At 39.8% G+C, this 24,773-nt stretch overlaps 1 protein-coding gene across 2 annotated transcripts in view; it reads left to right on the top strand.

Annotated features, from left to right (window-relative positions):
• st6galnac3 (ST6 (alpha-N-acetyl-neuraminyl-2,3-beta-galactosyl-1,3)-N-acetylgalactosaminide alpha-2,6-sialyltransferase 3) overlaps nt 1-24,773 on the top strand; it is a 101,803-nt gene that overhangs the window by 28,257 nt on the left and 48,773 nt on the right. Inside the window, exons 2-3 of one of the 2 annotated variants that reach the window (XM_005476699.4) lie at nt 6,143-6,322; nt 16,934-17,343. In XM_005476699.4, the coding sequence (XP_005476756.1) occupies nt 6,143-6,322; nt 16,934-17,343 (590 nt within the window). Of the gene's footprint in view, nt 1-6,142; nt 6,323-15,343; nt 15,443-16,933; nt 17,344-24,773 lie in introns of those variants that run through there. The other variant, XM_005476700.3, reaches the window with a different exon arrangement.

The following is a 24,773-nucleotide window of genomic DNA, read 5'->3' as shown; positions in this document are numbered from 1 at the left end:
AACTACTGTGTGGCCCTGTTGTTTACTGAGCTGGAGCATTAGTCTTTGTGGGAAATTGTATTCTCTTCATGCTCAGATAGAGCCTGATGGAGGTGAAATTTTGAATGCACTATATATGCATGAGGAAATAAACAGCTAATTTGCTTTGAATTTTTATTCATCACACAAGTGAATTGAGCACGACTTGTTGATTATTCTGCAGTTTACAGATTTATTATACCTTTTTTGTTGTATATTTAGTAAGAAAATTGCCCTAGTGATTTATGTAGTTAGTAATATTTAGTGAAGGTATCAGATCTTTTTCATAAACAAAAGTGATAATGCTCCATTGTAAGTAAAAATGCCCTCAGTGATGGAGTGAAACATTTTTAAATGTTTACAGATGGGATTGTGTTATTCCAGGAATTCTGAAATCAGCCTTGGTCGTGCATTAGAAACCCAAATACAATAATTACTTACTTGGGTATGACAATCTTTGTCATATCTTATCCAACTATAAGACTGTGAAAAACTGAATGGAAAAACTAAAACTACAAACAGAGCTCCGAACCAATCCACCACAACCATCCTCGCCACCACCTCAGCAGGTGTGGGTGTTCTTCGGACATGGTCTGCTTTATCACTGACCAATAAATCATTCAAGCATAAAAAAGACTCCTAACCAAAAGGATGAGCCAATATAGTATCTACACACACAGACAACTTAGTAAAGAACCAATTTTAAGTTGTATCTGGAGACACTTTGGCACGGCAGCCTGTGTTGTACCTGAGAGCTACAACAGTGAGTGCCTACAGAATTGTACAAACTCTGTTTTTATCTTATGAACTGTATTTCCGTGTATGTTTGAACACATTTCAGTAAATTGCTGCACCTACTGTGTTTCCTGTTTCACTAGCAAAACATAAAGAAATAAGAAATGGCTCAAAACTGTTGCCCAGTACTTCATTTGAAGTCAGTGACACTGACTAATCAGCTAAAGATGTTTCTGAGGTTTATTTTTTTATTTTATTTTGAGGTTTTTCAGCCTTTATTATGAAGCTTTACATATATTACTGTAGTATTGTTACAGATGGAGTACTATAAACAAATAAAAAATGTGTTTGTATGATCTCTAAAGCTAAAGCTGTAAAAATGTAAAAATAAATAGCATAAAACAGAAATACAGACATTTGATTGAATGTACTTTGTAACAACACGTAGCTTGCCATTGCTCAATTTCTGCACAACTGACAAGTCAGTTTGGTCATTGCCACAAATGGACAAGCTGGCCATCAATAACCTTCTGCTAGTTTCGCTTCCTGTGTGCAATCTGCTCATACAGGCTCCCTGCAGGAGGGACTGGGGGGAAATTATGGCTCTCTCATGTACCAGAGCCCAGTGATCCCACACAGTCTGCCGGTGAACTGAGATCAATACCTCCTAAGAGTAGGTTTTAGCACTTTTAAAAATAGACAACTCAGAGCCTTCAGACGGCGAGCATTATATGAAACGTTCCCAGGCTACAGCCGTTAAGTGCCTGTGCCGTTAATGGCCATCATTGTCTGATCTCATGATGGCAAACAAGGTCGTTGCAGCTGCATATGGAGTCATATTGCTCAAGCGAAATGTTTTAACATTGACCGAAAGCTCTAATGTTGAAACTTTATAGCTGTTCTGCTGCCTCTATGCTGGTGTTAATGGTCCCACTCCCCGACTGTACTCCTCTTTTGATACTGAGCCTTTCAATTTCCGTGTCACACGCCTCAACAGGCTGACTCATGATCACCCTGATGGATGAGCAAACGAGGAGAGAAGTTGTGAGTCTTTCACTCGAGCTAGTGGAGGTTCAGTGCCCCACAACGCCCACATGGAGCCCTCCAATCGCCTCCAGACTTTGACACATCATTTCCCCTGTGATTTGTGGCCAGATTGAGGTTGAAGGAGACAAGGAAATTTTCTGTCCTCATGAGAACAGATGGATGCTGCAGCTCTGCAGACTGAGCCGAGGGTTGTTTTTTTTCCCCTCATGATGAACCCTCCTGCTTTATAAAGGATTGGTTTCATGCTCCATTATGGACTCTTGATGACTGGCTATTACAGCACATTTTCAGAAACCTCGACCTGCCAATTTTTTTGTTCTTTTTTGGGGGGGATGGCATAGAACTGACTGTTCTTTCAGGAAAGTGTTATATATTATTTTGTAAAGTACTGATCGAGTGGAAAAAGGATTTCTCATTGGTCCTCTTTGTGCTGTTTTCATGCCAGATCAAAGTTGAGAGTCTGTTTATGATCAAAGGTGGTTGTAATGCCATGAAATGATGTATGATGCAACAAACATGCAACTGGTAAAGTGTGATAGGCTTGTCAGGGCAGCAAATGGTCGCCGTCTTTTTCAACCCCACTCCCACCGCACACCAAATGTTTGATCTCATCTCTGAAGAGCACAGCCTCCGGTGTCTCCCTTGGGATGTTTGATGTTGGAGATCAGAGCTTGTGGTGGTGCAGGCAGGCTGGCGGTGGGGGCTTCACCATTACCACGCGCCACATTCAATCTTCCCACCATCAGATAAATTCAAAGAATTTGCAAAACAGCACCTTCTTAAAAACCCAGACATTCCTGCTGCCGTGTGTTATATTAGCAGCACATTATTAAAGTTTCCTGGAATAAAAGAGAAAAAAAATAAAGCATCTCTGGCTCTGCTGCAGTCTATCATCACCCTCTGGCTGAGAGCTGTTGTAGCATGCCTCAGATTTCTTTCACCACAGTCCGATTCTTTCTCTCTTGTATCTATTGATCTCCAGCTCTGCCCTGCCAATATCTTCTTGTCTGCGAGACCTTTCCTCGTCCTCCATCTTTTATCCATTATTCATCACTCAGCTCTTTCAGCCAGGCCCTAATACCTCTTACCTCCACATGATCGTAGGGCTGTTGTGCACCGTTTGTATTATTTCAGCCCCAGCTGTTGCTTCATTAGTAAAAATATTGAAACAGAAAAGAAGCTCATATCATTAATGCACAGTCAGTGCATTAATGCAACCAGATGAAAAGTAGAACACAATCATCATCTGGGAGCGACAAACGTCTGTTGGGTAACCTCAAGCTGAGCTGTGACGCTCCTGCAGAATTGATTACAACTTTGCCTGTGCCAGCTCAGCTTTTTCAAGGTGTGTTGGCTCAGTCACACTAGAAAGAGTGAAATTGCGTGTGTCAGTGAGCAGAGATTAAGGGTTAATCTCTGCAAATTGACTACATAGGAAGGAGGAGGACTTCACAGGAATCTTTTCATATTCGATGTATTTGAAGTGAAGGGAAGAGGCTATTGTGACTCACAAGTCTGTAATTGAAAACATAATGATTGAATTTAACTTTCATTTTCTTCCCTTATAAAGTTTCTGACTTGAAAACATCCTCTCACAGTACGAGTGCTCATATCTCCGTGGGCCCTGGAAAGATGCACTTATATGGATCCTCATTTGTTCTGTAGGAGGTTTTACTCAGACAGTTAAGCTGTATTAGTAGATGTATCAGTATCTAGCAGTGGTGAACTCTTTTCACAGTATCATGAAAACAACCAATTTTTTGAGTTTTGATCAAAACTGATGGTCGTGTTCACTCTGTTTCATGATTTTGACTACAACCCAGGCAAATACAATTCTCTATTATTTATTAGCGAGTTGTTGTGGAAAATATAGTGGGGCCTGGTTTTCTTCTTGCAGAAGTAATCTTTCATGAGAGATGAAGAGTATAAAAATAGATCAATTTACTATGACAAAGAAATGATATAGTGGAGAAAAGAGATGGGCACACAGGAGGCACGGTCTTATATACTCTTGTGAGTTTTTTTTGTACTCTACACAGATAGCACAACTCAGTGAGTCATTGGACATTCAACAAGCAGCTAGGCTTGCCTTGAACTCGAAACACTGACTGACCCATTCAGATTTCCCCAAAATAGTCAAAAAATACGTTACAGAGGTTCTTGTGACTGAATAAGCCTCATGCACAAGGTTGCCTTCCTTCTCCAACCTAATGTAATACAATTAGTAATACAATTAGGCCCATAAAGTCCTGAACAGTAACACTATTTACCTCTTGTATACACTAATGAATTGCATTTTAAGCAGACAACCAAGATCTCATTAATCTGCAGGCTTTCACTTTTAATTCAAGAGGTTTAACAAAATTATTGCTTCCTCACAACATCTAACCAAGTCAAAAACACTCTCAATGAAGTATATGTACCATTGTTAAAATCTACATGAACATAGAGGGATTACAACGGTGTGAACAAGAACAAGAAGGCCAAGTTAGCCACAAAACATCTAAAAGAGCATCCACAGTTATTAAAAAAACCCTCTTTGTACAGATATAACCAAGAAGAGAACTTTGATGCAATTTAATTAACATTGGATGGTGAAGACTCTAAAAAAATAGACAGAAGTCCCATCAGATGACCCCCAGCGAGCAAGCTATTGGCAAAAGTGGGACCAAAAAACTCCCTTTTAACAGGAAGAGACCTTCGGGAGAACCAAGCTCAGGGAGGTGCAGCTGTGTTGTGACCGGTGGGGTATGAGAGGAGAGAGACGGGACAAATAACACACAGGGAGTTAGAATATGAAATCCAAAATGGTGTATATGTATAAACAACTAGAGAGTGAAAGGAGGTGAGTGAAGAAGAGCTCATGGTCCAAAAAACACAACACATCTGTCAAACATGGTGAAGGCAATGTTATTGCAAGGGCATGCGTGGCTGCCAGTGGAACTGGGCCACTGGTGTTTATTAATGATGTGACTGCTGATAGAAGCCGCAGGATGAATTCTGAAGTGTACAGGACCCCACTCTCTGCTCAGAGTCAGCCAAATGCTGCAAAACTGATCGGACAGTCCTGTATAGTGCGACTGGATAATGACCCAAAACATACTGCAAAAGCAACCCCAGAGTTTCTGAAGGTAAAGAAATGGGACATTTTTTTTAATGGTTAAGTCAGTCACCTGATCTCAACCTAGCGGAGCATGCTTTTTTAGTTATCAAATACAAAAAAAAATGAAGGCAGAGAGTTTCACAAACGAGCACCAACTGAAGGCGGCTGCAGTAAGGGTCTAACAGAGCATATCAAAGAAGGAAACAGTATTTGGTGATGCGAACACTCATATTTAAAATCATGTCAGTTTGCTCAGTTACTTTTAAGCCTCTGAAAAATGGAGAATTTCCTAAAACCGTTGATGCAATACTTTAAATTTTGATTGTCATATACAAAGGCAAAATAACAAAAGCTGGGTCATAGTGCTAAAAATCCGTGAACCTAACTGTATGCGGTGGTATTAGGACATAAAAATGCAGCATCATATTTAACAAAAATAAAGCTCAAATTCCATGAATTTCTGGTGATGTGCACGAGCAATCATCCTGGTAAATGGCTGCCTGGAAAAGCACCTTCAGTTTTTCCTATTTAGCTGTGCAAAATGCACACGCTCAGTAACTAAGAAACAAACAGCAGAGTGTGACCTTGTGAGATTATCTGGAGTGAAAATAAATCACCACACGAAATTCGTGTAAATCATGTTTTATTCTAATGTACTCAATATATTTGTGTTTGTATTTGTCTTGTGATGTCTTGTTAAGTGAAATAATCAACTTAAAGCTTTAACTTTCTGTTTTGAAATCTTTGAAGAAGAAAATCAAATCTAGTTTAGGGATTTGATCGTGCACGTCAACATGTATTGAGTTTGCTGAAAGAATCGTGTACTGTTGGCTGAACTTGTTTTCGCTGATCTTTTCCTTTGAGCTCAGTGTTATTAAATGTTAAAGATGTTGTTTTCCCCACTAAGTTTCATGCAGCTTCTAATTCTAAAAGCACAGCTGTATGCACTGTTGGCATCTGGAATCTAATGCACAGTTATGTTTAAATTGGACTTTTTAGTGTAAATATGTTTTTATCATGCTATTTTATTTTCAAATCGAATAGTTGACATTCACAGTTACAGTTTTACGATGAAACTGCAAATCTTCCTCTCTGCCTATCATTCAGCTCAAGCTGTTAAACCACAGAAAATACTGAAAGGCCACATTTAGATTTGCTCTAACATATATTCAGGTTTTATTCTGTGATTTCTGTGCACTGGTCAGGCTTCTCATGAATGTGCTTTCTCTCCCTCCACAGAGGAAGTCCCTGATCGCGACCAGTCTGATTGTGGCAGTGTCGCTCTTTGTGGTGGTGGTGAACTATTCCGAGAAGCCCTCCTTCCTCTTTCAGCCTGTATTTGGCGAGACGTTGTTCTCCAAGCAGCCATACAAGCCTTACAAGCCCCACCTGGGATACGTCAGCATTCCCAAACAGGAGGTGAGAAACAAACACCTGGAACTACAGGGAAGACACACATAGATTAAGCTGTTACATCTCACTAAGTATTCATTTATTTGTAGATGCTAGATAACATTTGCACTTCTATTCTCATGTGTTTTTTCATATTATTTGCATAAAAAAAATCAGAAGACTGTTATCAACGTTTTCCAAACTGCATGTAAATGTGATAAATGTTAAATTATCAACATATGCTGATAATGGATGCTGATGATTTCCATATGAAATTAAAAAAATGCTAATTCAGTGGATTTCAAACTTTGGGGGTCAGGTGCCCCTGCAGGCGAGGTGCAGCAAACTAAGCAAAATGTATCAAGTCAAAGTAAGGGAAAAGAACACGATTGTCTTTGGGCAAAATAAACAACAAAAGATTTTGTTTTAAGTAAAATGTATCTTTAATGATTTCATTTTTTAATCACTAAAGATTAACAATAGACCCGCCAGGATTCAAACTCTCTGGAACAAAATGATCCCTTTTGCAACAACAACTGTGATGGCAAAGACGCCATTTCTTAAAGAACTCAAACTTCATTTTTATGTCTTTTTTAATATATTTTTTTTAATTAATCTTTTATGTAACTACAGTCCCCAGTATATTTATTTCTTTACATCTAGCTAGCTCTGCCTCATGTTATAGCAACCGTTACATCAAAATATGTGAAAACAATCCAGCGTGCTGCAGCACTGATTTTACATTTATGGGGGTCAAAAGAACCCTTGGCGGTTCTAGAGTTAATAAAAAAAAAAAAATGGTGTGTGAACTTCTTTCCAGCTTTTTAAGTTGGGAATTATTTTACTAATTAAGCTAAGTAACAAACTGATAAAATACTGACCAGTGCAGACTGTTGTACCACACAGCAGGATTTAATATTGTGTCAGTCAGTTTTGTTAAATGCCCTCAAAAACCACCAGTACTGCACCACAGTGGAGTTCAGTGACCTCAGTTAGCAGAGGTGAAGCCTTGGATTGACTTGATTGGCTCCAGCTGCTTGTGTCTGCACCCTTGCCAATCAAATTGGCCACGCCCCACACATAAACACACACACTTTTAAACCATAACAAAAGTCAAATGGTTAAGGTCAAACGTGATAAAGAGCCAAGACGTTCTCAGTAAATAACAGAATTCAGGATTTCAGTAAAAACTAACAAACAAAACCAAAGGTAAAAAAGTGAAAAATGGTCACATTTCAGCTATCAAGGCAAACTAAGAAGATTAGGAGAGTATAAGCAGATTAAAAGATGTTTTTAAATTAATGACAAAGGCGCAGGTGTAATTCTTCAATATTTAGCTTTAATGTTCCCAATATTAACAAAGTATCTTTCACATATTCTTTCACATATCTTATTTTAGAGGAAAATGTTTCTGCTGCTTATGATAAAGGCATCTCACATTTTACATAGATTTACACTGGGGGAAATAATTATCTTAATGCCCCTGAATTTGCTCACTTAAGAAGTGTAAGTGTCTCAAATTTTTATGGCAGTTTAATTTTCATTTCATCTCTTGCAGTTGGTCATCAGATTTGAACAGATCTCAGGAGGTTTTTGGCCCACTCCTCTTTACAGAAACACTTTAGAGCCTTTAGGTTTCTTGGCTGCCACTTGCCAACTCACAGCTTCAGCTACCTCCACAGATTTTCTGTAGACTTGAGGTTTGGAGACTGGCTACTCCATGACCTTGATGTGCTTCTTCTTTAGCCACTCCTTTGTTGCCTTAGCGGTATGTTTTGGGTCATTTTCATACTGGAAGACCCATCTATGACCCAGTTTGAATCTTCTGGCTGAGGAATTGAGGTACATGGTGTTAGACTGAGGGCAATTGATGTTCATTTTATATTACTTACTTTTTTGAATAATCACACCAACAGATCACAGTCACCTTCTCGTGGAGAGCTTCTTGCTTATGGTCTTTTAGCCGATTCTAGCCTTGACAGTTCTTTGGTCTTCCCCATGCTGGTGGAAGAGCTGGAAGGGAAGAAACTGATACTGTGGTCAGGTGTGCTTTACACATGAAAAAGGATAAGAGCAGGAGTAACTGACTGATTGTAATCTCTCATCTGTGTGTGCAGGAATCAGGGATTGTAGGCGATCAAATATATAATGTGTTTCTGTCTCTCTCCATTAAAATGAAACAACCATAAAATTAGTGAATGTTAATTTCTTAGTAAGTAATCACACTTACAAATTCAGCAGGGGATCAAATACTTATTTTCCCCACTGTTTTTTTTGTGTAAACATTTAATAATACAACACATTTGTAATATAATAATACTTCATACACGAGTAACCTTTTCTCCCGCAGTACATTTATATTCTGTAAGCATTCACCTTCACAATGAAGGTGTAGTCTATTCAAAATAGAGCACCCCCTTAAGAGTTTTCTTAATTATATCAGATTCTCTGTGATGGATCTGAAAATGCTCGTTTTGATGTCCCTTGTGAGTGTTATTTATTTTTAATCCCAAACACCCGTGTCCGTGATCCCATTCTTCTGCCTTCAAACAGCTTTGTGCTGTATATTCCCTGCACAATTTATGGAAATTGAAATATCAAAGCCTTTTAATTCCCATCACATCAAAATGTAAAAACCAAGCTGTGTTTATTGTTTGGGAAGGCAGCCTGTTTAAACACAGCCCGTTGTGCTTACGCTATTGGATATTGAGTAGCCATGCTAAAAAAATGCTTTAAAAAATGTACATTTTACTAAGCATGAATGTATGTAACATTTCCGGGTGAAAATGAGAATTCGAAATCCGATTCATGTGAAGTGGATGTCTTATATTCAGCAGGATGATACTCGCAGATTAATGCAGAGCGCCATCCTCTGCCTCTGGAGAGTTTCATCCACACAACATGGGCCCAGAGGCAATCACACTTTACACCAGTCTCTACGTCTGCACCTCCTTCTGCCTCCAGACAAGACTGCTTAAATCACTGCCCTCTCCCCATGGAGATTTATGTAAATCATCGTAAAAAGACTGGCAGCTTCTACAGAATTAGGCCTCTTTTGGCTCAAATTCCCCCACCAGTGAGTTCTCTATATCTAATCAGGAAGGCAGTGATTGGCCTGAGAATGAGTGTCAAAAGTGCTCTGCACTCTTATGAAATTTCTGACAAAGGGTGGATGAAATTGTGGAGGTCTGGTCAAGGCGATACTCCCACGCCAGGTGTCGTAAGTGATGAAGTCGGGAATGACGGCCTGCTGTGTGAGCTGTCAGCCTCTGTTAAGTACACAGCAGCACCTTTAGAAGCTGTAGCATTTCACCTGGACAGTAAGGCACTCTCACATGATCCACAGTGAGGTGTCATTTGAAGTGTTATAAACCTCTCGCAAACATGTATAATGCATAACCCGGTAGCAGGGGTATGGCCTGCCTTATTTTATTCATTTGATTGAGTCTGTCTCCAGCTGTGATAAATTGTTCCTGCGCTGCTTTCAGGAGAAATAGAAAACATTTTTCTTGTGGCACTTTACATCCATGCGTCTGCTCCATCACAGAGCGAGGGAGAAACTCTATATTTTCATTTGGACGTGAGCGTTTTAAATGCAGGCCTTTCTCACAATGTTTTCCACTGTGTATGTTTCGAAAGCGGTCTGAGCTTTGGAGCACTTTGTGGATATTAATGGACGCTAATGAGAAAGCTTCTTGTTTGTGGCCCGTGTTGCACCGGCTAATAAAATATGCATTATTGTATGTAAGTCCTATCAGCTCCTTGCAGAAAAGAGCTAGACTAAAATGGCTAGCACCAATTAAAACTTGTCTTCATAAACATCTGTTACATAACATCCAAAACCATCTGCTTTGATTGCTCAAATAATGCCTTACTTACCAAACAATTAAACCTGTGTTAGTGAAGAATTATGTGTTTCAGAGTTAGTGTTGGTGTTTAGATTAGAATGTCTGCGAAACATCTGGTAAAAATGCCTTTTTTCTTCTTTTTATTAGTTTATAATGATTAAATGTTTGTGTATTTATTTGTAGTATGCAAGTTTACCTTGTTATGAAATAGGATTTGTGATTAAATGTCAGATAAGATGTCAGAAAGACATTTACACTCTTCAATCACTTTGCTACTGGATCAAGCCTTTTGCAGTCAGAACTTCTTTAATTCATTGTAGCATAAATTCAACAAGGTGTTGGAAACATTTCTTAGAGATTTTGGTCCATATTGACATGATAGTATCATACAGTTGTAGTTATGTCGACCACACGTCTGTGATCGACTCTCCCGTTTCACTACATCTGGTGACTGTGGAGGTCATTTGAGTACAACTCATTGTCATGTTCACGGAGCCAGTTTAAGATGATTTGAGCTTTAGCTTCTATAGCAAATCTGCTTCAAGGTTTGATATGTTGTACATTCCCAGATACTCTTCTGCATAACTTGGGTTGTAATGGGTTGTAACCCCAGAGATGGTTGTGCGGGAAAATCCCATTGGATCAGCAGTTTCTGAACTCACTCAGATCAGCCAGTCTGACAACAACCATGCCACATCATTTAAATCTCCTTTCTTCTTCATTCTCATACTCAGTTTGAATTTTAGTGGGTTGCCTTGGCCTAGTTATATTAAGTTGTGGCCATGTGATTGGCTGATTAGATATTTATGCTACTGAGCAGTTGAACAGGTTTACCTCACAAAGTGGCCGGCGAGTGTAAGTTAGCTGCCGCTACTTATAAATATTGAGCCTCTAATTTGAAAGTAATTTGTAAGTTACCCAACCCAGAAAGCACTCTAGGTAGGGGAAGCAGCGTAATGGTGCTGTAAACATTCATTTAGCACCATTTGTTGTTTAGACAAGGATTAATAGGATTAATTAAACATGTATAACAAAGCCTTTAATCTAGTGAGGGATGTTTGGTGACTCCTGGTCTAAAAGTTTAAAGCTTAAAATATTACAGCATGCAAGTCCACTGCCATGCTAGCAGCTCAAGGTTGTGCTTGTAGCTGTGTTGAAATAAAAAGACAATGCAGGTTTCGAGCAACATTTTTTCTAATATCCAGCAGGGGGAGACTCCTCTGGTTGGAGAAGGATGTGTGATTTCATGGTAGTTTGTGGGGGAAAAAATCACCCCATTGCTTACTTGTTTATGACCTTGGGATACTTTGTTTTTCTTTTATGTTCTCAATCATTAAATCCAAGGATTCTTCAATATAACATGTTTATTTTGTGAAATATGTTCCCATGTAGAATAATGTCACAGTCACACTCTTTGAAAACAGTGTTGGAGCCTGCAGCATGATCAGAATTATTGTAACCATGTGCAATGATGTTGTGATTTTGTTGCCCTTGAAACAGTTGCCTCATAGACAGCGACTTGGTCTGTAATCACTTGCTGTCAGTTGCTGTCTTCAGGGTGCCTTTGTTCTGTTGAGACGGCCATAAAACAGCAATATGATGAAGGCAGTCTGCTATCAGTTTGTGATAACACAGCAATTAACTGTGATGAATTAGTTAAAATTGCAAATCTATTGCCATCTGTGTACACAGAAATCCACATTAACTACTTATATTCAGAATTCAACCAGAATCTCATAGATCTAAAGCAGAAATTCAGAAATTCCTCAACAAATAGTGACCTAGTTGGTGCAGGATGACTATTTGACTGCAAAATGACATAGGTACTTGGCAGCCTTACTGTTAAATAGGAATAAAACCAGAATGCAAGCAGTTGGCAACTAGTTAAGTCAAGTCGCTTTTAGCAAAGAGACATGTCACAGGCGAGTTGTGCACAGACCGATAGCAAATGTGTTGGCACATTTGCTGTTTGGAAACCTTTGCCAGTCTGTCTGTGATTTATTATAAATAGTTAAGTCTTTGATTGGAGACAGGTTGCCTCCCTCTATCACCTGTTGATTAAAAGTGTTCGCCCAGAGGGTAAGAGTGTGGCATGCTCAAACTCTGGGCAACTAGCTGGTTACCACAACTCCTTCCAACCAGTTATTGAATGCGAAAAGATGTAATTGAATCACTGGAAGACCACCCAGTTTTCTTTGTCACAAGGAGGTTGCGGTCCTGCTTTCACTGTAGTGTGAGTGAGCCATGAAATGATAAAACTGGGTATTCTTTAGTAAGTGGATGCCCGTGCCATGCCCGTGAGAAATGTCCTAGACACTCCACCCTTTGCATGCCCATGCAACAGCCAAATGTCAGACTTGAGGTTTCAAAGCATAAGTAGTCGACAAACACAGGCACTGCATGCTCACAGTGAGAGTACTATGCTAGAAGCTATAATAGTTATTATGGTCACCACCTCACTTTTGCAGTTTCACTCTGTAAACATGCTAAAAGTAAGATGTTGGGTAATTAGCACTACATCATCAGTTATGTATAAAAAAAAAAAACCCAGAACAAAAGAATAAAAGCAGTAAAACATTAAAACAAAACATCCACAGAACCTTACCTGGTGCTCTACTTGCCATGTTACTTGCCTTATATAAAACAAACTATAAGTCACTCAAGATTAACTGAACAAATGAAAAACTAAATCACTACAAAGAATCTAAAGTAATCAAAGTTTCAAAAAGGTTGCCTCCCACTGGACGACCTGTGGTTATTATTAAAAGAACTCTTAAATAGCTCGTACAGAACTAAACATATGAATATTATCATGTTTAGTTAATGTACCTCTTAATCATTTATTTCTGAGAAGGGGTTTCAAATGTGAACTGTACTTTTCTCCTTTATTTTAATGTAAACGCCCCGAGAGAAGCATTTGAAATGAACCACTTTCCCCCATGGAGACAGCTGAAGCTAATTTTTTAAGCAGAAAGACTTCGAAGTCCCAGGGAGGCGTCTTACAATGAAATATTTGGCAAGTTAATGTAATAATTATTGCTTATTAATTAATCGTGTTCAGAGCATTTTAATGAACAAGCCAAGGTTAAGTTCACACCCCAGTGCTATGATTTAATGATGGCTGTGTCCCCGGCGTTAAGCCTGCTTTTTAAATAACCCACTTTATTTTTAACACGCTCATGCATTAAAAATCTAAAGCTTTGGTGAGTAGATTTCGTACTTATCAGAGTGCCCGAATTACTCGGATTATAAAAGTGCACTCTGTTTGCGATTACTGCAGGCCACACTGAAACAGCACCATCGTGAACATGGAACTGAAACATGAATCAAAGCGAGGAGAGGAAGAGGAGGAGGCCGTAACATTTTTATTGATTTATAGGGCGTAAAACTCAGATTTATTGGGAGCTAGATTCCAGTGCATACTGAATAAAAAGTGTTCCAGCGGGGTTTGTAGTTATTAGATGAGGTTTCCACTCTTCTGTAATGCATGTAAATGAAATTAGAAACAATAATGTTCACTGCTGTTTTTATTTGTGTGACTGAACTGCTCACATGCCTTTTTAAAAACAACGTTAAATACACCATTTTAATGGAGGAAAATTTCCTTTTGTTAATTTTCTGCTTCATATACTGTGAGCAAAACCTCCATATTTGTATATTTGTCACTGAGCAGCTCCACTGCAGATGGTGAAATGCCTTGCTCAGGGGCTCCTTGTTGGTAGTTTTCCAGTGACAAACCCATGTGTCTCACATACAGTTAGCCAGTCAGTGCTCCCCACAGAGCCCAGCCAATCTGTGTGTGCTAAAAGGCGTGATGGAGTTATGGGCTAGGCTGAGGGGAGCGGGTGATGATGGACGAGCTGCTGACGGCTCAAGGCTGTGGTGATGTGTGTCTCAACCACCCAGTAAATGGAGACTGGATCCAGAAATCCTTTCTTAACCCATGATTGAATCCATACATGAAAGACAAGGCAATACCAGCAGCCTCAGCTGGACTTATGTATGAAAGAAACATGTCAGATAAAAAAGAAAACCAATGGTAGTTTTGTGTAGTTCCCTTTTGCAGCAACCGATCTTGTGTCGTAAGCGTGTTGTGAGTGCTGATAAGCCACGGAGCTGTAACAGTTTTTAGTGGATTGTCTTGTACGATTCTGTTTGCACTCTAAAACTCTTGTGTTTGTTGATCAAACGCCAAAGAGTTTTGCGTTCGAAACCAGAGTGCATTAAAAGTGCAGCAAAAATGCAATTTGCATCCAGACCAGTGACATTACAGTTATTCTCCATTAAGCAAATGATGAACAGGGTTTAGTCGTGACACAGTGCGTTTTCTTTTTCCAACTTTGCCGTGCATTCATTTACTTAAGTAAGTTTAATCTCATCAAAACAAACCAAGCATATTAGCTTCAATTAGGTAAATCTCCCATTTTGGATTCAGTGAGGGCTTTTTTCCTCGGCTGGCAAAGCGTAGCTAAGGGCTCTTACTGAAGATTCATTACCAATCCCCTTGCTCCTGTAACATATAATAAGATATATAAAAAAATATATATACAGTAACAGTAAGATAAATGACACAGCTTGCTTGCTTCTCTGTCATCCTTGCAGCTGTAACCTCTGAGGTCCCATATTCAATTAACTTAATCTATGTTAGTTCTGGGCAGTGTGACATCAGTCTTAGGGAATAAAAGAAAATTATAGAGGCCCGTAAAACCCTGATTAATATTTTTTTATGAATAATCACCAAATGCATTTTGTTTAAAGTCCCTTGCCAAAACATCACTTTAATAATATTACTGAACACATATAAAATATATCACAACTCTAACAAAACAAGACGAAACTGTATCAAATGCATTAAAATTTCAAAGGAAACCACTTATTGAGTATTTAAAACTTATTTAATTTAATGAAAGGGAATGTACACTCATGGGCCACTTTATTAGGCACAATGAATTTGAACATGGCAAGGTTGTTGATGCCAGACGGGCTGATCTGTGTGGTTCAGAAACTGATGATCTACTGCAGGGGTGGGGAACTCCAGGCCTGCAGGTTTTAGATGTGTTCTTGATCCAACACAGCTGATTTAAATGGCTAAATGACCTCCTCAACATGTCTTATAGTTCTCCAGAGGGCTGGTAATGAACTAATCATTTGATTCAGGTGTGTTGACCCAGGGTGAGATCTAAAACCTGCAGGACACTAGCCCTTGAGGCATGGAGTCCCCCCCCCATCCCTGATCTACTGGGATAGGAAGACAAAAGTAATTAAAGGAACCACTTGTTTCTGCTGCAACAGCTAAATGGTAAGGTCAGAATTTGGTGTAAACAGCATGAAAGCATGGATCCGTCCTGCTTGTGTCAACGGTTCATCGGGGAAAAAGGGGGGTCCAACACAGTACTAGCGAAGTGTACCTTAAAAAGTGGCCAGTTTGGACGATTTAAAGACTGTATATAAAAGTCTCCTCATTTCATGTGTTTAAGGTTTTTAATGTACTTTTAATCTTTAAAAAAATGCTGTTTAATGTGTTTTCAGGAGTTCGTTTTAGTAGAATATTTATCAGTAAGACAGCTATCAGAGAATTTTCTAACATCATTAAGATTCTGTAGGAGGACATTATTTTGTTTTGCCTCGATAATTTCAGTGTATTTAATATATTTTCCTGTCGGTTTTCATGTATTTGTATCTTCCTGGTGATGGTGCATGTAAAGACCTTGTTCTCCAGCAATAGAAGCCGGTGATAAAGCGCTGCAGTATTTCGCACTGTGATAAATTTCCTTTCTGCTTGCTGGCTGTTCTAATTATCTTGCTTTCTTGTGGCTTTATTTTATGAACTGTTCCACAGTCCTGCTGAACTTGCACTGATAGAAACTGATGAAAGTTGCTGAGTGTTGTTTGATTATTTAACTCACACAAATCAGACAACAATGCAGGCCTAAACAAACTTTCTTTAACTTCTTTGGAAGTTAAAAATGTTCAGGCTTTCCTTTGTTACTGTTAAACATTATTCTTAACCTAAGATTTGCACAAGGTAAATGAACCTCGAACCTCAAACCTAAAGGAGTCACGCCAGTGATAATAGCAGTGGCAACAAAATTAAATTTTTGGTGTTGGGTTCTTTTAAACGTGGCTTCTGTGGCATAAATTTCACAGCGTGCACAGTGGGGTTCAAAGCCAAATGACTGAAGAATGGAGAAAATGACAAGATGGCGACGTTGACTTTGAACCCTATCCTGAAAATAATCAGGCCTTGGATGGATGTCAGGAATACAAAGTCTTAATAGCAGCCCATATTTTATTTTGATGAGTTGAATTGGTTTGGTAGTTTTATTGTGCTGTCTGTTTTTGTTCTGATCAAATTATTTATGTTAATAAATTTAAAATCACATTTTTCCTCAATAAAGTTTTATTACACTCTAATAAACAGTGAAATATTAGATAAACTGAACTGGATTCATTTCAGGACCATGGACAGCGTACGTGTTGTTTCACAATGCTCTCATGAGCTGTGCTGTTTTTAGTAGTTGAAATGCACTAATTCAGCTGCATGCCCTTTGAAAATACGTGAGATATAGATCACAGGTGCTTATTATTTGTCTGTTACCTTCATTATCCATAATCATTGTTGATTCATTTTGGTCTTTGGTCCTTGCTATGAAAATGTGTGATGGGAGAGGCTGGAAGTCTAAATCTGGAAGCAAAAAATAAAGGACTGATAAGGACCTCAATCAGTAGCCTTGACAGGTGCTCTGCAAGTGCCCTTAAAGTTCTAACGGACTTGCTTCCTCTCCTCCAGCCCTTGAAGCTGAACTGCGAACTGTGCAGCATCGTGTCCAGCTCTGGTCAGATGCTGGGCCAGGGCGCCGGCCCGCAGATAGATCGTTCTCCCTGCATCTGGCGGATGAACAACGCACCCACACGGGGGTTTGAGAACGATGTGGGCCGACGCACGACTCTGAGGGTCGTCTCTCATACCAGCGTTCCCCTGCTGCTGCAGAAGCCCCAGTACTTCTTCGGCCAGGCCAACGACACGGTCTATGTTGTGTGGGGGCCGCTCCGGAACATGAGGAAAGACGGGAAAGGCATTGTGTACAACATGCTGCGGCAGGCGTCGGAAAACTACCCTCACGCCCGCATCTATGTCACCACAGAGGACAGGATGAACCACTGCGACATGGTCTTTAAGAAGGAGACAGGAAGAGACAGGTGAGTCAAACTGCAGTTGCCCTGTTTTTGTTTTTGGCACAGCATCACTGAATTCCACAGCAGACCTCCACTTTTTCACTCTGACAGATTTGCTGCTCAGCACTTTGACATCTACCCCTCTGTTTGTTGCTATAATATTGATCTTATCAGTACTGATGGTCTGTTCATTGCTCTGTGCTTTTCTTGTCTCAAATCTTCCCTCTCACGAGGCTTCATCAAAGTGAGTTACTTAACTTTGCCTCTAAAGAGGCTCTGCATGGCACTGGGGGCCATTTTTTGAAAAATGAGCTCTTACACAGCGCCTTAGAAGTGTGCTGTGCCTGGGTTATAGGCATCAGCCAAATGCTGGTCTGGGAGAAATCTGGTTAATGAGGTAGCATGATTCTGGCAGTCTTTCTAAGCACCCCCAGACACAGCTGGTCTCACAACTTCTCCGACAGCGTCTTGGCACATTCTGAAAAGCAGTGAATTGATTTAAGTTGCAGATCAGTGAAAGTTTTTGGGGACATTTTACTACAACTTGTGTTAAAACTGCAAACCGCAACTTAAAGACAGGCTCACCTGGTTATTTTTTTTTCTGTCAATTCCCCAAAGAGAATTGCAGGTTAATGAATATGAGACCAAAGCTCGAGGCCTGCTTTTGTTTAGGACGAACTTAATTTCTCAGATTAGTCTCTGCTCATTTCCGCAGCGCTCTATACCTCTGCCTCGCCCACATGTCATCAAGACCTGCCTTAACTTCTTAAGAGGATTAACGTGTTTGGTAATGGGCGTAGCATCCATTCCATTTCGGCTCCATTGTCTCGCTGTTATTCATGATGGCAGGGTTAACACTGAATTTCATGTAGAGCGTCCATGTTCAGCTTGGCTCAGCTGTTGCGAAGGCCCACAAAGCACAGATAGAGGCGTGGGATTAGGGAGGGATGCTCGGGGAGAAGAATCTCATTACGCAACATAATGCTCCTGGGTGAGATGCAGCACTTCAGTCGTTACTGATTGGTATCACAGACCAAACTCAATGTGTAACAAGAACTCCGTCAAATGAAAATGTGATGAGCACTGAGAGGTTCGTCTGTATGTTTGTCTGTCATTTTTTTGTGCTTGCCTCAAACTTTGCTGCACTTATTTCAGTATTTTAATGTAATCAGAGGTAGCGAAGGGGATAATTGCTGTTATGTTGAAATAATACACGAAGGCACTGCTCTGAAATTCTTTATTTCACTCAGACATGAAATATCCATAAAAACATGGTCCTTTCCTTCTCTTATCCACGCAAACTACATTTATTAATGTCTACAGCAATATGATAACTCTTAAAATGCCACAGCAGCTTGTCTGCCGTTACCTTGTAATTTGTGCGTGTCTGTGTTTGCTGGTTTACTGTCACTGCTTTCTGCATGCGGGGATAATCATCAGCTTGGCAAAGATGGAACACTGATCGAACACAACTCTAATTATCCAGATTGCCGCAAGCAGCCTAGGAGACGTGCCGTCCCAGCTTCGACTTGCTTACTTGATCAAGGGGAGAGAGGCGTCAGCGCTGACTGATTAGCCAGCCAACCGTGTAACTGTCTCTCAGCCTGTCAGGAAGCTCAGTCATCTCTGGACAGAGGAAATTAAACTGTGGGGTAATTAGAAAAGAGGTTATGATAATCTAAATGGAGCTACAGTGAAGACCACCTCAATTAAGCTGATTTAAGTCAGGAGCAGGTCAAAAGGAGGTGCAGACCACGTCACGACCAGGATCACAGTGTGAGACAGCGGCTGGCATAATGCGCCATGTTCTTAGTCTTTAGTTTTTTCCCGCGCCTTTGATGCTTATCTTCCCTGTTTGTCTTTTGTGCCCCGCCCTCATTAGTTTCATCCATCATCTCTCTGTCTTCCTAATCCTGTCTCTCCCTCTATCAGTTTGGCTGTTTGTTGTTCCATGCATTTTCTGATTTGTTTGTGCATTGGACTCTGTATTTATCTGGACTGCAGTAAGACTGTAGTCTGTCCTTATTGGCTTTATTAACACTCGCTTTTTGCTGGTTATGCTCCTGCTTTTGTCTTTGTTTAGGTCTTTCTTTTGATAAACATATAAGAAAGAAGATATTAGGAAACCAACGATGTGCTAAAGCTGAGCAGACTCTGTTTATATGAGATCGTTTGCATAGTTAAGTGTAGATGAGAAATTCAAAATCTTCTAAAGTTGTCGGCCCCGTTATTTACTAAGCGTATACTGTTTCTTTGTTATAGTTAAGTGAGGACGTATAGACCCTCTTTAATGTTTTTTCTGTGTCTGAGCCTCGCAGATATATGTTAACTGAGGCTCTCCTCTTCTTCTTCAGCATGCTGCAAAGTCGTTTCCCTTGTTTGTTAAACAGACTCAAGTCCTTAAACCATCTACTTGTCATTCCACAACAGTACAGCTTTTATTAGCACTATTCATGTGTAGCACACCTTTAAGCTAAGCTTTTAAAATCTCATGGTATACATTACAGCCTCCGGGCTCACAATGTCCAGGACACCAAATGTTTTACGCTTCAGAAAAGACGAATCACTCCTAGATTAGGGCTATTTTTTCAGTAAAATAATTCAGCCCTCAGACAGCAGCAACCTGGATGCGTTGTTGTGGATCGGGTCACTGCAGGCAGTCTGTTGGCTGCATTTTTGGGCCTGACTAGCACATCCATGGAAATGTGACACATTTTCTCAATGCAGCCCACACCTATTGTGATTGCGATTGTGTACTGTGGATTCCTCCTATGAATTTAGGGTTATTTTTTGCCACAGTTTTTGAATGCGTCAGCCAGAGGATTGCCTCGATATAAAAGCCATAGCCTCAACATAAGGACTCACAGATGTCAGCAAAGTCCTAAGGGGGAGATTGCTGAAACTATTAGAATGATTGTGATGGAAAGTACAAAGACATAGTGGCTGGTATAAAACACTGTGACATGAGCACAAGGTAATTAACACATAAAAAACCATGCAGAACCATTAATGATGGTAATGATGGCGACCGCTCACGGCGGCCAAGATTCACTGCAGAAGTCAAAATCAGTTGTTAGTCTAACAATAACTCTGTAGTTGATCACCAGGTGGCAAATCATTATCATCCATTTTCTTAACCCCTTATGTTACTGAGTAAATATTCAGTTAAACTTTAGAAATAAAAACAAAATGAATTTTTCTGTAGTGAGGTGTCACACTGGAACATTCAGCTTTTCTAGTATCCATGCCGTACACGTTGACAGTTTTTTGCCATATAAACAAACTCAAAAATCGTGCACGTGGACTGGATTGAGGACAGAGTCGATTGTCTATTGTCGCAGAACGTGTTCCTCGAAGAAAATTCAAAGAGCTGCTCACAGCTTGAAAGAGAGTACAAATGAATTGTGGTGAAGCAGCAATATATCAGGGAGCAAACAAATATAAATGTTTGGGGAAAAAATAAACTAATTTGTTCTTTTAGGATGTGCTGAGATGTGGAACATTCTGAGAGAGCTTCATTTTAATCCAAATATTGACACAAAAGACAAGTGAGTACATATTAATAAATCAAAAAAATCTTCTCACAGAAAAGTATCTGTGGCTCACTCTGTTGTCTCAAGTCTAATGGCATGGTGACGTCTTGGGTTCAAATCAAGTCAAGACCATTAGTGTCCTCCGTGTCTCTCTCCTCATCATTCCTCTTCTGAAAACTAAGAGGTAATGAAGATAATCTAAAAGCGATAAACAGGAAATGGCCAATCCAGCCTCTCTTTGGAGCCATGATAATGAACAGTCCTGCACGTGAATGTATTTGACAGCCACTTAAACATATGATTCATAATTGCGCACTGCGGCTGGAAGTTGCACGGCTGAGGCTCGGTGTTATCAGCACCACCTCCTGAGCTGCAGTCGCCGGCTGTCGGAGCGTATCGGCACTGGCCTGTTAGCGGCGGTAGATAACGGGCCTGACGACGACACAGGACTTTAATCACACTGTCACTTTATAGCACTGCCACCTAGGCCTGCGTGACCTGGGTCTCTGCTTCCCGGCCAGCTGCTCCTTCATAGCACCACCGTGTGTTTCTGTTCAAATGTGTGTGGAAGTAGATTGTGAAATGAATGTGTGAGTTTTCACAAGCGTGTCACCACCCTTCTGTTTATGATAGTGTGAGCACTGTTCTTTCTTCCTGTGAGTCTTTATTGCCTAATGCTGCAGACTTGGCTCAGGTGGCAGAGCGGGTGGTGCACTGCTCCCAGGTGGCTTGGTGGTTTGATCGCTGGGAGCAGCATGGGCCAAAGCCATCTTTGAAGGCCAAGCTCCTCCTGATGGCAAGAAGACGTCTTACTTGGCAGCTCTACTGCCATTTGTGAGTGACTGAGAATATTAAAAAGTACTTTATAGACATGCTTTAAATGTGTACAGTCACAACTGTATTTCTTTTAGCTGTGAAACATCTTAAAGATCAGACATATTTCAGCTTTTGAAAATGCTAATCTGACTTTAAAAAAAAGTAACACATAATCAGCAAGAGTTTTATATAGTGTCTTCAATGGTTAAAAACACTGCAGCTATTTTTCTAACAAGTAGAAAGATAATGGAGCACATTACGGCAGAGCTGGCCTCTGTTGGCTGGCAGTACAATTTAAAGTCAGTATAAAAATTATAGTTAATGCTCATCAGCCTTGACATAGTGAAATCCCAAGATGCCTTTCTGAATTGTTGTGCTCGAGCTTGTCAAACCAGCATCTGGTGAGTGTGCAGGAAGTCGACCTGAGGTGTCAGAAGGTTGAGCTGTCTGTATGAAGACAACAGCTACTTTTGACTGCTCCTTCATTCAGAAGAAGTCACCACAGCGGGTAGCTCTGCATGTTTAATTTGGTGGTTTTTACCTCGATGCCCTTCCTGAATCAAACCCAAAGGAAATTTGTGTTTTACCCCCAGATCGAACCGGGGATCTTGTGTGACAACAGAAATGCAACCAACGACTTTCTTAAATAATAACAATCAATAATCCAGTAATTGTTACATTTTTCAGAACTGCATTGGATGTTTTGGGTTTTTTTTGTAGTCTGACCTTTTGTTAAAACCAGTGACTCCTAATTTCTTTGAAGCAGAACTCAGAATGTAAACTCCTTGAATTAGAAATTCATTGCAGTGTTGTTTTAAACTGTCAGTCTTTTCCAAGTTGTTGACACACACACACACACACACACACACACACGAAATCACACTGGATGTGATGGAAAGATCTATTTAAAACTAAGTCGTACAGTGAAAGGTCTTCCACAGTAACCTATGAAATAGATATAAAACCTTGCTTACAATCTTCCTGCAACATTACAACTTGACTTTTGCTAATTTTACTTACTTTAAAAAACAAAACAATTGCTTTCATTTGATTAGTTCAGTTGAAGCAATTTACAGGTTTTTCACACCTGTAACTGTTTTCCATGTAAAGTACAAGAAAACTTTGAAGTTATTCAGACACAGACTACAGAGACAGTTTTTTATAGTCGTTTTTCAATCAAACTATAATACGCTGCAGGCTTAAAACAATTTGCATTACACATATGTTCTTTCTGTTTGAAAAATACCGCAGTGTTGGCTGACTTAAAACTTGTTAACCACCCAAAGGACACTTGTTAAGATGCTTTTGAATAGAGTAGAAACAGCCATTCCCAAACTTTAGACTGCCACAGCCCATTTTGAAATCAGAAACTCTTCTGTGACCCTCCCAAACCTTAAACCACATCTCTTACAATCAGACGAGCACAAGAGGAAGTCATGGTTTGGAAGTTTTATTGAGTTTACATTCAAGTTATACATTTATCTAACTAACAAAAGATCCCTGGCTTGAGACCGGGTCGAAATACAAATCCCTTGAAGGGTGCATCAGGAAGGGCGTAAAAATCTTCTAAATCAAACATGTGGGGCCATCCACTGTGACGACCACTTGTGAGTGAGGGAGCAGCTGAATAAAGCTTCTCTGTGATGATTGATTCTTGTGCTTCTGTCAGTTTTACTTTCTTTCTTTGATGGTTTTCCCTCCTTTATAATTGTCTGGCCCTCCCTCGTCAGGCTCACCTGAGGTTTCTTCCACACCTGTTCCTAATCTGCCAATCAGGGACCCCAGCATGTACACTTCACTGCTTCCCTTTGTTCAAACGCTCTGCTGTAATTTTGTTGTTGTTCAGTCTTCCCCACAAAAAGTCTTTCATCCTACTCTATAGATGAAAGACAGTTTTAAAATTTTGAAGCACAGTAGGTCAGCTACTTATCATCAGTCCAGAGTGGGATTTAAAAAAAGGCAAGTGAATACAGCAAATTTTATTTCCGTCTTAATAAGATTTGAAAATAAGAAATAACGGTCATACAGCAATGAGTCAGTGATGCTGATGCTACTGAATCTCAGCTGCAACTCTATCGACTATCAACTCTATGCAACTCTGAGTTTTGGTGCAGCAGGAATATAACATAACAAATCCTACATCCTTTTGTTGTCATAGTAGATGAGCCATGCCTCGGTAACTTTCAAAAAATTGATATTCAGATAGTTTTTACAGCAAGTTAGGACCTCTATCCAGAAAAGGTGGCTCCAGGGAAGAAAATCTTAATAGACAGGCTGTGTTTATGCAAGATCTTGCAAATAAGTACTGTTTGGAACTAAGAGAAAAGATAGCATTTGAGATCTGTTCCTTCCTGAGCTTTCTGTCATGAAGATTTGAAGGGGCTGCATGTGACGACTGACAAACCCCTGCCGATGCCTGGAGATCCATATCCTTTCATACACCACATCTAAACTGACCTGATTTGATTTTCTGTGTAAGAAAAATGGAATTGTGTTTTTGTTCATGGAGGAACACAAGATTAAAACCAGCAAAACGAGATGGCGTGTACATATTTAGACCAGCTAGGATGTAATGAACTCTGTAAAAAGTAGAAAATTACAGGTTTCTTATAAATTTCATCTGACTGACAAGAAGCAACATTTCGACTCTGCTGGGTCTTCATCAGGCAACAATCAGAGCACAATATTCATTACATGGATCTGCTCATTAAACATTACCAGAGGTTAAAAAAACTTCATAAATGAGCTTTAATTACAATTTCACTGATTACTTTAATGCAGTTCATATTTCTCCCCTCATGCAATAAATCATGCAAGGTAAAAGATTAAAAATTGCCTGTTATCTCTGTGCAGGCTTTACTCAAGAAGTAAGGGGCTGGTATTCATTTGTATCTGCAGGTGCACTTGGCAGAATTGTTTGTCTCAGCTTGTGCTGGTCATTAGTCCGCATATTAGTGCAGGGGATACAAACTGTTTAGGTAACATTAGTCTAACTCATGGCCCATGGTCAAAAACTCCAAAGGTGACCATTAATTTCAAGAGAATACAGGTGTCATTTAGTTATAGCTCATTTATTTTTGTGTACTCCAGTTTAAATTTTAAACT

Source organism: Oreochromis niloticus, linkage group LG18 (genome assembly GCF_001858045.2).
Source record: "Oreochromis niloticus isolate F11D_XX linkage group LG18, O_niloticus_UMD_NMBU, whole genome shotgun sequence".
NCBI classification, from domain to species: Eukaryota; Metazoa; Chordata; class Actinopteri; order Cichliformes; family Cichlidae; genus Oreochromis; species Oreochromis niloticus.
This window is presented reverse-complemented; position numbering and strand designations above follow the sequence as displayed.